The 16408-nt window shown below is 37.6% G+C and overlaps 2 protein-coding genes across 2 annotated transcripts in view; both read left to right on the top strand.

Annotated features, from left to right (window-relative positions):
- BCL2L13 (BCL2 like 13) overlaps window positions 1–16408 on the top strand; it is a 1170396-nt gene that overhangs the window by 538492 nt on the left and 615496 nt on the right. The gene's annotated exons all lie outside the window — the stretch shown is intronic.
- USP18 (ubiquitin specific peptidase 18) overlaps window positions 1–16408 on the top strand; it is a 39022-nt gene that overhangs the window by 10018 nt on the left and 12596 nt on the right. The window contains exons 2-3 of the mRNA XM_049783657.1: window positions 5892–5988; window positions 7419–7564. Coding sequence (XP_049639614.1) covers window positions 5892–5988; window positions 7419–7564 — 243 coding nt within the window. The remainder of the gene's footprint in view (window positions 1–5891; window positions 5989–7418; window positions 7565–16408) is intronic.

Genomic DNA, 16408 nt, shown 5'->3' with positions numbered 1-16408 from the left:
GGTCCTGATAACCCTCCATTTTTATTTTAAGATTCTTTTCTATCTCTGCTATAGTCTGGAGTTGTTATGCAGCTCATTTTCCAGGTCACTAGTTCTGTCCTTAGTGTTCATTACTCTGCTTGTGAGACCTTTCAGTGAAGTTTTTTAAATTTTGCTTACCAAGTTTTTTGTTTCTATTTGAAGTTTTCTCATTTCTGTTCTCACATCATCTTGCATCTTATTGGCTATTCATCCCATGGTTTCTTTCATTTCTTTGAAAACACCTTCACAATTCCTCTATAAAGTTCTTATCAGAGTCCAGAGAAAGGCTGATACTTTAGAACTACCATATTCATGCACTAAACATGGTAGAGTTCTACATTACTTTTCTACTCAGACCTTTGCTATGTGGCGGTTTTCCTTATTGTTGTTGGGCTCATTGACTAGAAGAAATGTATGGCAAAGCCCAGCTGAGGTGGCTGGAAGACCTCTCTCCTTTTTCTTGGGGCTTTTCTTTTTCTCAGGGTTCACAAAGCTGGGGTGAAAATGGCTCTTCCAAGGCAAAGAGGACCCTGCTGCTATCTGACCATCCGCTTCAGTTTCTTGGGACTGTTCCTACTACTATTGTGTTGCTGTTAATCTGTTACTTCAAGTCTATTAGCAGTTGTTTTAAGTATTTTACTAGCCCCTCACTAGGTGCATTTTAGGTGGAATATCTCTGTGGTGCACATGTCTCTTGATCATTAATAAATGACCTTTGCTGTCTCATAACCTTTTTGAGCCTAATTTATGTCACTTGATACTAAAAGGGCTACATTGTCCTTTCTGAGGGGGTGTTTGCTTGAAAATTTATCTTCCAAATTTTGACTTTGAGACTGTGTTTATTTTGACTGTTCAAATGTGTTTCTTGTATGCAACAGAATGTTGGATTCAGTTTTCTAACCCAATTTGCCTCTCTGCATTTGTTAAATTGGTGTATGTAATTTATTGACATTGAGAATGTTTTTACCAGAGTTTTGTGCCATCTTTCTCTAGGAGTTTAGTGTGTTTGTGGTGTTTTTCTTGTCTTTATGTAACCTCCTTAGTTCTTTGAGTTTATGAAGCTCCTAAGCTGTTGTTTATGTGAAGTTGTATATTATGAAGTTGTATATTATGTGAAGTTGTATCTATATTATGTATTTTTAAGGAAGGTGTCTATTAATCTCCTTGCCCTACTTTTGGATGGGGTCATTAGATATTTTTGTAGTTGAGTTTTGTGAGTACTTTTCTTCAAATATGAGTAAGAGTCTTACCTCAGTGAGGCATTCATTTCATTGTGTTTTCCCACTATATCCTACCACTACCTGTGGTGCATATGGTTTTCTTTATTAATCTTAAGGATGTTCCTTTGTATGTAATTTATTTTTTGATCTTGCCACTTTCAGTATTTTGTTTTTGTGGTTTTCATTATTTTGGTTAGAGATGCTTTGAGTGTTTTTATTTGAGTCTCTCTTAGCTAGTACTCTTCGGGCATTCAGGCATTGGGTGTATGCATTCTTCAATTCTGGAACTTTTCAGCAATGATATCTATGACTAATGCTTCTTCATAGTGATTTTCTTCCTGACTCTCCAATTATTCTTAAGTTATTTTTGTTGAATTGATCCCAAAGTTCTCTTATCATTTGTTTATGTATTTTGAAGCTCTTCCCATCTTCTGTTTTTATTTGGACATTTTCTTCCTTTCATCTTTGAATTCACTGATTGTCCTCAGCATAGCATATAATAAATCTATTGGTGAGGACTTCCAAAATATTTTATTTTGCCTACGAAGTTTTTTAAGCCTAACATTCTGTTTGTATTTTTCTCATTTCTGCTCTGATGCCATGTTGTGTTTTATTGGCAGCAAATTCCATTGTTTCCTTGAGCTCATTAACATCCTAAGCATTTTTCTCCAAATAGCTGGCCTCCTGATTTACATTTTTCATCCATTTGGCTTGAGGATTTATTTGAATGCAGTGATTATACAAGCCTAGTGTCCCTGTCTGCCAGAGCATATGAATTCCTTTGTTTCCTCATTGTGCTTAAAGATTTGTACAAAAATTCCCACTCAAAGGCATTTTCTGATATGAAACTGCTAGGAGCCATTTTGCAGACTCCAGAAGACCAAATCACAGAGTGTCCAGGATTCAACACTCTCTTCCTGACAATTTTTTTTTTTGTGTGTGTGTGTGGTTTTTGGGTCTCACTCAGCAGTGCTCAGGGCTTACTCCTGGCTCCATGCTCAGAAATTGCTCCTGGCAGGCAAGGAGGACCATATGGGACTCCGGGATTTGAACCAATGACCTTCTGCATGAAAGGCAAATGCCTTACCTCCATGCTATCTCTCCAGCCCCTTCCTGACTATTTTTAATGACAATAGGGACATTCATTTATGAATATCTTAAATGAATTCCCTTAACCGCAATAACTCTTATTGAATATCCCCTTTACAGTGAAATTGTGCCCATTGTTTTTTGTTTTTCTTTCTTTTTCTTTCTCTCTTTCTCTCTTTCTTCTTTCTCTCTTTCTCTCTCTTTCTCTTTCTCTCTCTTTCTCTCTCTCTCTCTTTCTTTCTTTCTTTCTTTCTTTCTTTCTTTCTTTCTTTCTTTCTTTCTTTCTCTCTTTCTCTCTCTCTTTCTTTCTTTCTTTCTTTCTTTCTTTCTTTCTTTCTTTCTTTCTTTCTTTCTTTCTTTCTTTCTTTCTCTGTTTAACAAGGAATTATGGTAGAAGAGTCTTTTGCTTTAGAATTAATGTTAGAACCAAGTTAAGGGGATTGATGGACTTGTTTCCTCGGCTCCCCAGAGACATCAATAATACATTGTGACATTGTTCCTCTTTTGCATAGGCACATTAAAATGGGAAAATACTACATATGCAAACAAATTATTATGTAACAGAGATAGGAACACAAATTTTGTAATGCAGTTAGGCTTTATATCCTGAACACTGGCATAATGACTTGGCCCAGGCCTCCGAAGAATGGACATTGCCCATACATCACTGAACCATTGACCATCTACGTAAACAACCACAATTGTCTACAACATCACCAGGAGGCAAACCTCTACCAGGGGAGACCCTGCCGCTACCCTGGCATTGACTTTACTTGTTCCCATGACACCCAGATGACTCAGTGACAGCAGCAACATGCTTGCAGGGCAGGACACTTCCCATCTGATGGTGAGGTAAAATTGGAGGATGCTCCACATCCTGATTTTGATGAAACACAGAAACCGGAATTCTTCTCACACAGAAAGCAAAATCTTTACATAAACCAGACAACAACTACAGCTAATGTGTGAAAAAAATTTGCTGTGACCACAGAGAATGAATCAGGGGTTGGACAACCTAAGATGCCTGGAGCCCTCGGTCTTATGCCAGAGAACTTCAGGGATAAGGTCTCTTTGTATTTAGTACAAGATTTTTTTTTCCATTTTACCCATATTTTGCTGGGCCTATGCAAACAACAACACTTGCCACTCTCACACCATTAGTGATGCATTTCTTTAACTCATCCTTTTTTTAATTTTTTAATTATCTTTATTTAAACACCGTGATTATAAATATAATTGTAGTTGTATGATTACAGTCATGTAAAGAACACCCCCCTTCACCAGAGCAGGATTCCCACCACCAATTTCCCGGATCTAACTACTCCCCACCCACCCACACCTGTACTCGAGACAGGCTTTCTTTTTCTCTCATTCATTCACATTGTTATGATAGTTTTCAGTGTAGTTATTTCTCTAACTGCACTCACCACTCTATGTGGTGAGCTTTATGTCATTAGCTGCACCTACATGGGAGGATGGGGGGAAGTAAGGGTTGGGACTGAGGCAGTAAAATATTAGAAATGAGCTTTGTAGGGCAGTATCAAGGTCCCAATACAAGATGGATATTATGGATATATAGAATATATGCACACAATACTATCAATATAAAAACAAAGAGAAAAAATTTCCACTGACTGTCCCAACATAAACCAGTGCTAGAACAGCCTGCCCTCCTCCCAGAGCACATTCCCATTAGTGTAGGGAGAGATAGGGGAAAGCCTGTTGACCCTTATAGAGTCCACCTAGACCGGTGCCCAGGGAAAGACCGAAGTCCAGGGGACCAGCAAGAGCTGGTCTCCAGAATCAAGGAGAAAACAGGAAGCCAAATGTCTGCCCGCCCTCCTCCCCATGCACCTTCCCCCTGGAGTATGGAGGGAGGGCCTTTTTTTTTTTTTTTTTGGTTTTTGGGCCACACCCGGCAGTGCTCAGGGGTTACTCCTGGCTGTCTGCTCAGAAATAGCTCCTGGCAGGCACGGGGGACCATATGGGACACCGGGATTTGAACCAACCACCTTTGGTCCTGGATCGGCTGCTTGCAAGGCAAACACCGCTGTGCTATCTCTCGGGCCCTTTTTTTTTTTTTTTTTTTTTTTTTAAAGAAGAGCTTACTAAAGTTTCTGCTGGTGCTTCAATGAATTCATTGTGAGCCAATAGTCTTCAAAAATATTCTTACTTTTCTCTTCCATCTCTTTATTTTTCTTTCAACTTTCTATTTTTTAAAAAGACATGTTGCTTTTGGTCTTCCTAAAAATGTATTATTATCAGATATGTCAACTATGTAATGTATTTTCTTTACTTAAATCTAAAAAATTAAAATAAGAAATAAGGGGCCAGCGAGGTGGCGTTAGAGGTAAGGTGTCTGCCTTGCAAGGGCTAGCCAAGGAAGACCATGTTTTGATCCCCCGGCATTCCATATGGTCCCCCCAAGCCAGGGGCAATTTCTGAGCACTTAGCCAGGAGTAACCCCTGAACATCAAACGGGTGTAGCTGAAAATCCTCCATTCAACATGGAGGTGAATGGGCAGGAGTCTTTCCACTGATGTCCAACTATATACTAGCTAAGAAATTACTCCTATATCTGAGATCCAAGATGCATATTATTACTCAGATCTTTAAGTAATGATTTTGTTTTAATGGTTCTTTTAAGAACATACCCAGCAGAATAGGGGGATTACTTCTGTTCAGTAAATGGGAATCTTCTCAGCATTGTTTAAGACTTGTGTATTTCTGGGTATTAAACCTGGGTCTCTTTCCTTCAAAACTTGTATTTAGCCCATTGATCTATCTCTCTGGCAGTATAAGGACCAATTTGAATGGGAGGAACTTACAACTCTTTCAGCTATATATTCTTTTTTTTTTTTTTTTTTTTGGTTTTTGGGTCACACCCGGCAGCACTCAGGGGTTACTTATGGCTTCATGCTCAGAAATCGCTCCTGGCCGGCTCGGGGGGACCATATGGGATGCCGGGATTCGAACCGATGACCTTCTGCATGAAAGGCAAATGCCTTACCCTCCATACTATCTCTCCGGCCCCTCAGCTATATATTCTGTTCTATTTCTTTTATTTCATTTTTATAATTGCTTGCACTATTTGTTTTGTTTTGTTTTTGTTTTTTGGGCCACACCCAGCAGTGCTCAGGGGTTACTTCTGATTCTATGCTCAGAAATCGCTCCTGGCAGGCTCAGAGGACCATCTGGGATGCTGGAAGTTGAACCACTATCCTTCTGCATGCAAGGGAAATGCCTTACCTACAAGTTATCTCTCAGGCCCCTGCTTGCACTATTTGTTGGCAATAGTTAACACACTTTTGTGTAACATCTCTTTTTTCCTTTTTATTATTAAAACTTTTATGTTGTTTCACTTTTCAAAGATTATTACTATATAATTACTCTCTGATTTATTTGCAAGGTTTTATGGAATTCTCTGAGAATATTATTTAGGGTTCCATGTACTTAGCATATTTTATAAAAATATTTGATATATTTTATAAAAATATTTGATATTTATTAAATACCTTAGCGAGGCCTTATATCTCAATGTCTTTTTACTTCTCTTTATAGGCCCAGTTGGTTTATACACTATTGGACAGACCTGCTGCCTTAACTCTGTGATTCAATTGTTGATTATGAATGTTGGTTTCACCAAGATATTGAAGAGGTTAAGACTTCAAATATTTTATTATTCATTTATTCACAGTTACTTGAATTTTATAAGTATTTGAAAAGTGTCTAGGGAATTATTTATGTAAAATTTAGACTAAGAAGTTAAAAATAAAGCATATATAAATTATAATTATAAAATATATGTAAATCCTACCCTAGAATTTTTTTTCAGTGGGACTTAGGTATTAGTACTTTAATAAAAACGCTTGATGATTTTAAATAAAACTAGAGGGCTAGGGGCTAGAGAGATAGCACAGTGGTAGGGCGTTTGCCTTGGATGAAGCTGATCCAGCACAGATGGTGGTTTAAATCCTGGCATCTTGCATGGTCCCCTATGCCTGCCAGGAGCAATTTCTGAGCACAGAACCAGGAGCAACCCCCAAGCACGTCTGGGTGTGGCCTCTAACCGCCCCCACCAAAAAAAAAAAAAAAAAACCACAAAAAACTAGAGGGCTAGAAAGATATCTCCACAAACTGAACACATGTGGAGGAGACTCAAATTTGATCCTCAACACTACATGATCTCCTGAACATTGCTGAAAATATTCAAAGTACAGAACGGAAGTAGCTCCTAACAACTATAAACTGTGGCTCCAAAACCAAAAATAAAATAAAATAAATTGGAGCCATAATTCACAGCGATGGATTAGGTTACTTGGGAACAGACTAGGAGACCAAACAAATTAATGAGTAGGTCTGTGACTCTATTGATTAAAGTTTTAAAACAATTTTACTCCCTCTGATTTATAATACTGTCAATAATAGGTTTTTATACTTACAACATTATCACATCATCACCGACCTCCTAATTAGAATATGTTTCCTTTTACTATTGTCTCAGGGTTCTCCCAATCTTATAAATCTGTTTTATCCACTTCCAATTCCCAGAGTCTATGAATTTTTCCTAGCACACACATAAACACATATGTTAATCACACATTTTTCTGTTTTTTGCTGTTTTTTTCTTTTCACTGTCATAGTTCCAATACACAAATCCCTCTTGTTGCCCTTTGTCCTCAGTATCTGAATCAGTAATCACTGTTTTTCACTTTGGACCCTTTAAGTTGAAAATTTTGCTGCTTGGCTAATTTGATATAGGTCCACAACTCACTGTTAACTGCCTTTACATAATTAGTATGGTTATCAGGAAAGGTCGGATAGCAGCTGCTAAGTTTCTCTGTAGGGGGTGCTTTCTATAGTCGATTTGCTAACATAGTGGTTAAGCTACATTTTTAGCATATTTAAATTGTTTTGGAAACAAAAATTCTGCTAACTATCCTTATTCAGTTGATTTAGTCTACAAAATACCTTGGACATAGAGTTCTATTTTAAGATGTAGTTCAAGAACCTTAATTATTCAACCTTAATCCATCTAGCATTGAGAATCATGGTTATAAAATTGATGGTTGCTCTTTTTTTAATCAGGATAACAGTGCCGAGGGGAGTGGAAGAGCAAAGGAAAAATTTCCCCTTCCAGCTGCTTTTGCTGATGGAGAAGATGCAGAATAGTCGGCAGAAAGCAGTGCCACCCATGGAACTTGTCTACTGTCTTCAGAAGTACTATGTACCACGTAAGATAGTCTACTCAACTTGTGGCTCCTTGCATAGTGTTCTAAGTACAGTGGATTCTTAGAAAAATAGACAGAGAGGTAGGGTAGGAGGGAGAGGAAAGAAAAAAAGAGAAAATAAAAAGAAGGAAGAAGCATTAGGGAAGAGGAAGGAGTGGGAGAGAAAGAAAAATACGGATAAAGGTGAAGAAGTGAAAAGAAGGAAACTGGGTGGATGTAGACCCCTTGTATTGGGGGTGTTTGCTTAGATTTGAATATTTAAAAAGCCATACTTTTTCATTTAAACACCATGGTTACAAGGTTGTTCATACTACAGTTTTTGTTTCCTACAGATAAAGCTGTTCATGATTGAGTTACAGTCTTAAAATGTACAGCAACTCTCATCAGTGCGCATTTCCTGCCACCAATATCAACAGTTCCTACTCACCTTCCCTAATATCCTCTTCTCTCCCACCCACCTACCCCAAAGGCAGCCATTTTACTTCTCTCTCTCTTTTCTTTTTTGACATGTGGTTTACACTACTACTAATGAAGGGGTACCAGGAAGGTCCCTTTCATATTAGATCCTTCTCTTCTCTAACTGCACTCTTTACTCTTTGTGGCAAGCTTCCTACCATGAACTGGTCCTCCTAATCCTCATCTCTACTGTCTCTGGATATCATCCCCACACTCTTTAAAAAGCTGTACATTTTTTAAAATAATTTTTATTTTGACTACAGTGGATTACAAATCGTTCACAGTAATATTTTAGGTACATAGTGACATTGAATCTGGGCATTCCCACCACCAATGTTGTCCCAACCTCCATCTCTATTCCCAGCATGCATCCCATATCCCTCTCTTATCCCCACCCCGGGCATAGTGGTCCCCCTCTGTGTCTAGCTTGTTGTAGATTGGGTATCAATCTGTCGTCATTGGCTTTGGATTTGGTGTTTAAGTCTGATTATTTTTTATTTCTACTTGATGTTCATATGACTGTTTGGTCTTGATACCCTCCATTATTTCTCCTCCAATTAATGAGGCAGAACAAGATGTTTCAAGTTATGTGGTTCTGTTAGAAGGAAAAGGAAATAAAAGGGGTGGGGAAAGCCATATATTTTAATGGGTGCAGAACTGCCATTATTTATACACATCATTTTACATTCATTGTTTTCTTCCTCTAAGTATAATATAATAAACTTGAATTCTTTCAAAGTTGATTCAACTTCAAGAAAAGAATTCTGGAAAATGGAATAAATTATTACTAAGATAAAGCTGAATTCTACACAAAGAAAATTCATAAATAAATGAAAACTTTTTTTTAAAAATAGGGGCCACACTTAGTAGTGGTTGTGGACCCTCAGCGTCATTCTGAGCAGTGCTAAGAGGCCAGAGCTGGATGTTGAACTCAGGCCCTTAGAACAGGATGTGCAGTGCAACTTAAGATAATACATATGGGGCTGGAGAGATAGCACAGAGGTAGGGCATTTGCCTTGCATGCAGAAGGATGATGGTTCGAATCTTGGCATCTTGTATGGTCCTCTGAGCCTGCCAGAAGTGATTTCTGAGCGTAGAGCCAGGAGTAACCCCTGAGTGTTGCCGGGTATGACCCCAAAACAAAAACAAACAAACAAACAAAAAGATATCTACTTGACCAATTATAGTATTTAAAGAAAAAATATTGAGATATACTTACATGCAATAAAGTTACTCATTAGAATAACATTCACTTTTAGTTCTTTATGTTTTGTTTCATTATAGTTCTTTTTTTTTTTTTTTTTGGTTTTTCGGGCCACACCCGTTAGATGCTCAGGGGTTACTCCTGGCTACGCGCTCAGAAATTGCCCCTGGCTTGGGGGGACCATATGGGACGCCGGGGGATCGAACCGTGGTCCTTTCCTTGGCTAGCGCTTGCAAGGCAGACACCTTACCTCTAGCGCCACCTCGCCGGCCCCTCATTATAGTTCTTATGAATGATATGAATTAGGAATTGAAGTTGTCTTTTTATTTTTAAAGTAAATGTATATATTTAATTGAAATAATGTGATTTGCAACCTGTAATGCTACTTCACTATCCCACCACCACTATGTCAATAATGCTTTCCCCACACTGTCCCAAGGTCCCCTTCCTGGCCACTCCCTTTTGCATTCAACATTTTGAGATTATATTAAGTTAAATTTTTTAATATATTTTAGTTTTTTTTATAATTGGGAATTCTCTGTTTCTTTACTTTGTTTCTATATACTTTACATATAAACAAATTCATCTGGTTTCTTCTGATTCACTTTATTTAACATGAAATCTCCAATTCCATCTATGTCGAAGTGGACTACAAGAATATTCTACTATGTTTTGATGCCACTATTTCATTATCCTCTCATCTGTTGTTGGACACTTGAGTTGTTTCTATAGCTTGTCTATTGTGAATAATGATTTGTTGGTATAGGTGTGCATAATATTTGTAGATTTATATTTTAATGTTCTTGGGGACAGATATGCAGGAGGGAATCACTGACTAATATGGAAGAAGTCATATTAATTCTAAATTAAATTTTTTAAATATCAGGGCTTTATGGTTTACATAACTATTCATAGTTGAGTTTCAGGAGTACAATGGTCTAACACAGGTCCCACCACTAGTGCCTACTTCCCTTCATCAATGTCCCCAGGTTCCCTCCAACCTATAAATCTGCCTCATTGCAGGTATATTTTTAAGTTTGGTGACTGTAGTTTAGACCTCATGCTTGAAATATTGTTGGCACTGTAGCTTATATATAAATATATGTAACTTATATATATAAAAACACAAAACATTATCAGGTAATCTGCAATGAGAGCTTGCTTCTTAGGAATCTGGATGCCCTTGATATATTTGACTTGCCTAATTGCTAGAGCAAGTACTTCCAGTACAATATTGAATAAAAGTGGCAAGAGGGGGTAACCTTGTCTTGTGCCAGATCTTAAAGTTTTTTCTCATTGACTATAATTTTTGCAAAAGGTTTGTGGTAAATAGTTTTGAATATATTGAGGAAAGTTCCTTTAACTTTTATCTTGTTCAAATTTTTATCATGAAAAGGTGTTGGACCTTGTCAAATGCTTTCTCTGCATCTATTGACATAATCTTATGATTTTTATTTTTCCTTTTATTGATATAATGTATTATAATGACTATGTGAAGCCATCCTTGTATACCTGGAATGAATCCTACTTGGTCATGATGTATAACCTTTTTGAGGAACCATTGGATTCTATTTGCTAGTATTTTGTTGAGGATCTTTGCTTCTGTGTTCATCAATGATAAAGATAGGCCTATAATTCTCTCTCTCTTTCTCTCCCTCTCTCTATCTTTGGTGTCTCTATCTGCTTTGATATCTGAGTAATTATTGGGAGCATTTATGTTTCTTCAATTTCCTGGAAAAGTGTAGCAGAAGCCTCATGCTCCACTCAGAGGGGATTGGAGAGACGTGGGTCTGGAAGCAAACACTGACATAGAAAATAATCCAATAACTGTTAAGGGGATAAAATAGGTTTAGGAACTTCCACATGCAAGACTTCCTTTGAGGTATAAAAAGAATATAAGGGCTGAAACGGTGGTGCAAGTGGTACAGCGCCTGTCTTGCCCATGCTAGCCTAGGACAGACAGTGGTTCGATCCCCCAGGGTCCCATAAGGTCCCCCAAGCCAGGAGCAATTTCTCAAAGCATAGGCAGGAGTAACCCTTGAGCTGATGTCACCAGGTGTGGCCCAAAACCCAAAAAAGAATATAAGCTGCTGAAGATTTCAGATGAGTTGCAACTTCTTAATCATCAAATTTAAACCAACGTTGTCTTGTCGTATTTTTACAATAGACTGTGCAATGACCCTTTTCCATTTCACCATAATGGTTCAAAACAGAGAATAAGTTGTATTCTTCAGGGTTGTCCTTAGAATCTATAGTGTACTGTGATAAATCAAGGTTTTTCTAAAGGAAATTCTATGTAGGTCTGTAGTTTTATCATCTGCTTGCCATCATAGGAAAAGTGTTTCAAATGAATTAAGAGCACAAGTGGTAATTTTCAAATTTCTGTCCTTTTTAAAGAATCTTGCTGTGTGTTGCAGTGGCTGCAATAAACTCTTATTGCCTCTCAGTTTTTCTTCTTTGAAAAGTAATTTAAGGCAATCTTGCAACAAACCTTTATCTGTAGATGTCAATGGTAAGGATAAATGAATAAAGATCTCATATGTCTGAGATTCTTGGTGGCCAATGAGGCACTAAACTTTGGTTTGAACTGGCCTTGGAAAAGTGTAGCAATAATAGACTTATTAAACTGCTTCTGTCTTTGAGAAGCTTGTTTTGTGACTTTTGAGTCATCAAGATGATCATTATTTTCTTCTCTATGTCTTTTCTGCCTATTAGCTTTGATCAAGTCCTAATGAAGACCCTCCATTAGGAGTAGTAGTAGTTCATGGAGATCTTGTTGATTGTGCTCTGCAAACTGGTTATTTAGCTTTCCAATGGTCATCATAAAGTCTTTTGGCTTGTAATATATGTATTGTCCTGCCCACAGGCTTTATATAATTTTACTAAACTCTTCTGCCACTTTTCCTTTATGTCTCAATGGATTCGACCTGTTTATGACCTCCCTGTAATGGTTCTGGTAAAAGTAATCAATCAATCTTTGAATATTAAACAGACATTGAATATTGAGTTCATGTAACTCTAATTTTCTAATTTATGAAGTCTGGTGAAAGCAGGACCAATTTTCTCATCTATAGAACCGAGATTCTGGAATTAGCCATTTCCATTCCCTCTGACTCATTATGTGTTTTTTCCCTGAAACCAGGGTCTTATTGGGCAGTGCAAACGACACACTATTGTGGGGAACAGGTAAGGTAAGACTCCAATCCAAAGGATGCTTTCATCCAAAGGTGGTTCTGACCAATGAGTAATAAGCATATCCTGAATAGAATGGAAACTGGTTAACCCAACAGATAAAGATTGGCATTAGGTTCTCTTTAAAGGTTTGAAAGAATTCACTAGTGAATCCATCTGTTCCTGGTCTTTTGTTTTGGGGAAGCCTCTTGATTACCATTTCAATTTTCTCAATTATTATAGGTCTGTTCAACTATTTTAGATCATCTTGGTTCTGCTGGAGAACCAAGATGTATAGGAGTCCAAAAATGTATTCATTTCTTCCAAGTCTTTTTTTTCTGTCACATAAACATTCTCAAAGTAATATCTAATTATCCCTTGTATTTCTGTAGTTACTGTAATAACATCCCTCTTTTTATTTCTTATTCTATTTATTAAGTTTATCTCTCTTTTTTTGTGTGAGTCTAATGGTTTATACATCTTTTTTATTTTTTTGAAGAACCAACTTTTGCTTTCAGTGATCTTTCAGATTCTTTTCTGGGTGTCCAGTTTATTGCTTTCTGTTCTAAAATTTATTTATTTCCTTCTACTGGACTACTTTTGGCTTATTTTTCTAATCAGTTTTCAATTTATTAGCTGTGCTATTAGTTATTTATGTTGATCTTTTTTTTTTTTTTTTTGATTCCTGACCAATGTTTGCAATGTGGTGATTCAGGAAGAAAGAAATGCTCATTCACTGCTGGTGGAATGCTGCCTAGTCCAACCTTGCTGGAAAACAATATGGATATTTCACAAAAAGCTGGAAATTGAGCTCTCATTTGATCCAGCAATACCACTCCTAGGAATATACTTTACGAACACAAAAACACAATACAAAAATGTCCTCTGCACCCATATGTTTATTGCAGCACTATTTACAATAGCCAAAACCTGGAAACAACCCAGGTGCCCAACAACAGATGAGTGGCTAAAGAAACTGTGGTATATTTACACAATGGAATACTACACAGCTATTAGGAAAAATGAAATCATAAAATTTTCTTATACATGATGGACTTGGAAACTATTATGTTGAATGAAATGAGCCAAAGGTAGAGGGATAGACAGAATACTCTCACTCATCTGTGGCATATAAGAAAAATAAGACAGTATGGCAATAATATCCATAGACAATAAAACTGAACGCCAAAAGGACCACCTCATGACATGAAGCTTGACACAAAGAGCGGTAAGTGCAGCTAGAGCACTAATCACAATGACAACTACCATAACAATGATAGTGAGGGTGAGAGACAGAATGCCTGACTCAGAGACAAGCAGAGGGCTGAGGTGAGGGAGGGAAATTGGGGACATTGGTGTTGGGAAGATTGCACTGGTGAAGGGTGGTGTACATTCTATGACTGAAACCCCAGTATAAAAATTTTATAAATATGGTGATTAAATAAAAATATATAATAATTTTTTTCCTTTTAATACCATTTTAGCTGTGTCCCACAAATTTTGAGAATTTGTGTCTTCATTCTCATTTTTCCCAGAAATCTTGTGAATTTCTCCTTGATTTCATCTCTGATCCATGAATTATTCAGTATTGAGCTCTTTAATTTCCAGGTGTTAAAGTTTTTTCTCTGAGTTTGTTTGTAATTCACTTTTATTTTTAGTGCATATGGTCTGAGAAGATTGTTGATACAATTTCCATTCTCTTGATTTATGTCTAGTAACAGTTGTCTTAGGTATGTTCCTGGCCCCATTGGGTGCATATATGTTCATGAATATGATTTCTCTTTTTTTTATTTCAAATAATATATTTATTTAAACACCATGGTTATAAATATGTTTGTAGTTGGGTTTCAGTCATAAAAAGAACACCCCCCTTCACCAGTGCAACATTCCACCATCAATGTCCCCCATCCCCCTCAATGTACATATCCCTTGATTACTAAGAAATGACCCTCTCTCTCTTATAATCTTTTTGAGCCTGTAGTCAATGTCGACTAATATTAATTTTGCCACCATAGTCTTTTTAAGGAAGATGCTTGCTTAAAGGATTGTTCTCCAATCTCTGACTTTGAGTCTGTTTGCTCTAAATATCCATATGTGCTTTTCACAGGCAGCAAGAAATGTTGAATTCAATTTCTGATCCATTTTGCCACTCTGTGTTTCTTGATTGGTGCATTTAGTCCATTGACATTGAGAGAGATTATTGTTATGGGGCTTTATGTCATATTTTTTGGTAGGAGTTTGGCATATTTAGGGGTCTGCCTTGCATTAAAATAGCCCCTTCAGTTCTTTTAAGGTTAGCTTTAAGTTTGTAAATTTCCTGAGCTGTTGTTTATCCATGAAGCTGTGTATACTTCCTTTAAACCTGAATAAAAGTCTGGCTGGGTGAAATATTCATGGTGATGTGTTCATTTCATTGAGTTTTCTCTCTATCCCATTACTGCCTTTCAGCCTGGAGGTTTGCTTGTGATACATCTGTTGTAAACCTTAAGGATACCTCTGTGTGTGTGTGTGTGTGTGTGTATGTGTGTGTGTATATATATATATATATATATATATATATATATATAATTTTAGTTTGTTTGTTTGTTTTTGGGTCACACCCGGCAGCACTCAGGGATTACTCCTGGCTCTATGTTAAAAAAAATGCCCCGGGCATGCACAGGGGACCATATGGGATACCGGGATTCGAACCACCATCCTTTTGCATGAAAGGCAAATGCCATACCTCCATGCTATCTCTCTGGCCCCACCTCTGTATGTTAATTTTACACTTTCACTATTCTATCTCTAGATGTGTGGTTTTCATCATTGTGACTAGGTTGTCTAGGGTAACTAGCCTTGATGCTTTAATTTGGGTCTCTTCTAGCTGGTACTCTTTGGGCATCCTGGATTTAGATGCATGCACTCTTCTGTTCTGGGCATTTCTCAGCAATGTCTTTGACAATTTCTTCTTCACTGGGGTTTTCTTCCTGCCTTTCTGGAACTCAATGATTTTTGTGTTGTTCCTGTTGAATTTATTCCAAAGGTCTATTGTCATCTTTTTAATATTTTGAGAATTTTTCCTATATCTGTTAGTTTATTTTAAGACTTGTTTGCGCTTCTGTTGTATGTAGATGTTATGCAGTTCACCTTCCAGCTCACTAATTCTGCCCTCAGAAGTTGTTACTTTGCTGGTGAGGCCTGCCAGTGAGTTTTTATTTCTTCTACTAAAATTTTCAGACATTATTTTTGTTTGAATTTTTTCATAGAAAAATAGAATTCTCATATCATCTTGAGTCTTGGTATATCTTGGTTGTTCCATTCATCCCATGGTTTCTTTGAGTCTTTGAACATCCTCTACATTTTCTTTCTGAAGTCCTTAGCAGAGAGGCTATATAGGTGGTTTATGTCAGTTGAGTCCTAAGAACTACTATCTTTATTCACTCAGTGTGGTACTGTTCTGCGTTGTCTTCCCATTGTGATCTTTGCTGTGTCCTTTTTAAGTGTTGTGGTGGGGCTCCTTGCCTACAAGAATTGTGCAGCCATGGATCAAAATGGACCTGCTGCACTCCTCTTGGTGCACTATCCTGATTTCACAATGGCCTTTTTGTTTTGTTTCGTTTTGTTTTGAGGCCACACCCAATGGCACTCAAGGGTTACTCCTGTCTCTGTGCTCAGAAATTGCTCCTGGTAGGCTTGGGGGGCCATATGGGGGAATCAAACCCTGGAGTCCGTCCAGGGTTGGCCACGTGCAAGGCAAACACCCTATCACTGTGCTATTGCTCTGGCCCCCACAATGGCCTTTTTGATTCCTAAAACTACCCACCTCAGCTGCTGGTCTGCAGTCTTGGCTGTCTCAAGGCCATGCTTTTCTTTAGGCGTAGGAACCTTAGTTCAAAATGCAGTTTGGATTCGAGGAGTTGTCTGTAAGCAGACAGCTCCCTGGCCTCACTGTCACTACTAACTCTCTCAGGACTGTTGTCGCTCAACATGCCTTAGCAGTCTGTGTGACCAAATTGTGGGTCCTATTTCCTCAC

Source organism: Suncus etruscus, chromosome 11 (assembly GCF_024139225.1).
Source record: "Suncus etruscus isolate mSunEtr1 chromosome 11, mSunEtr1.pri.cur, whole genome shotgun sequence".
NCBI lineage: Eukaryota > Metazoa > Chordata > Mammalia > Eulipotyphla > Soricidae > Suncus > Suncus etruscus.
Note: the sequence above shows the minus strand (reverse complement) of the source record. Positions and strands in the feature narration are given on the sequence as shown.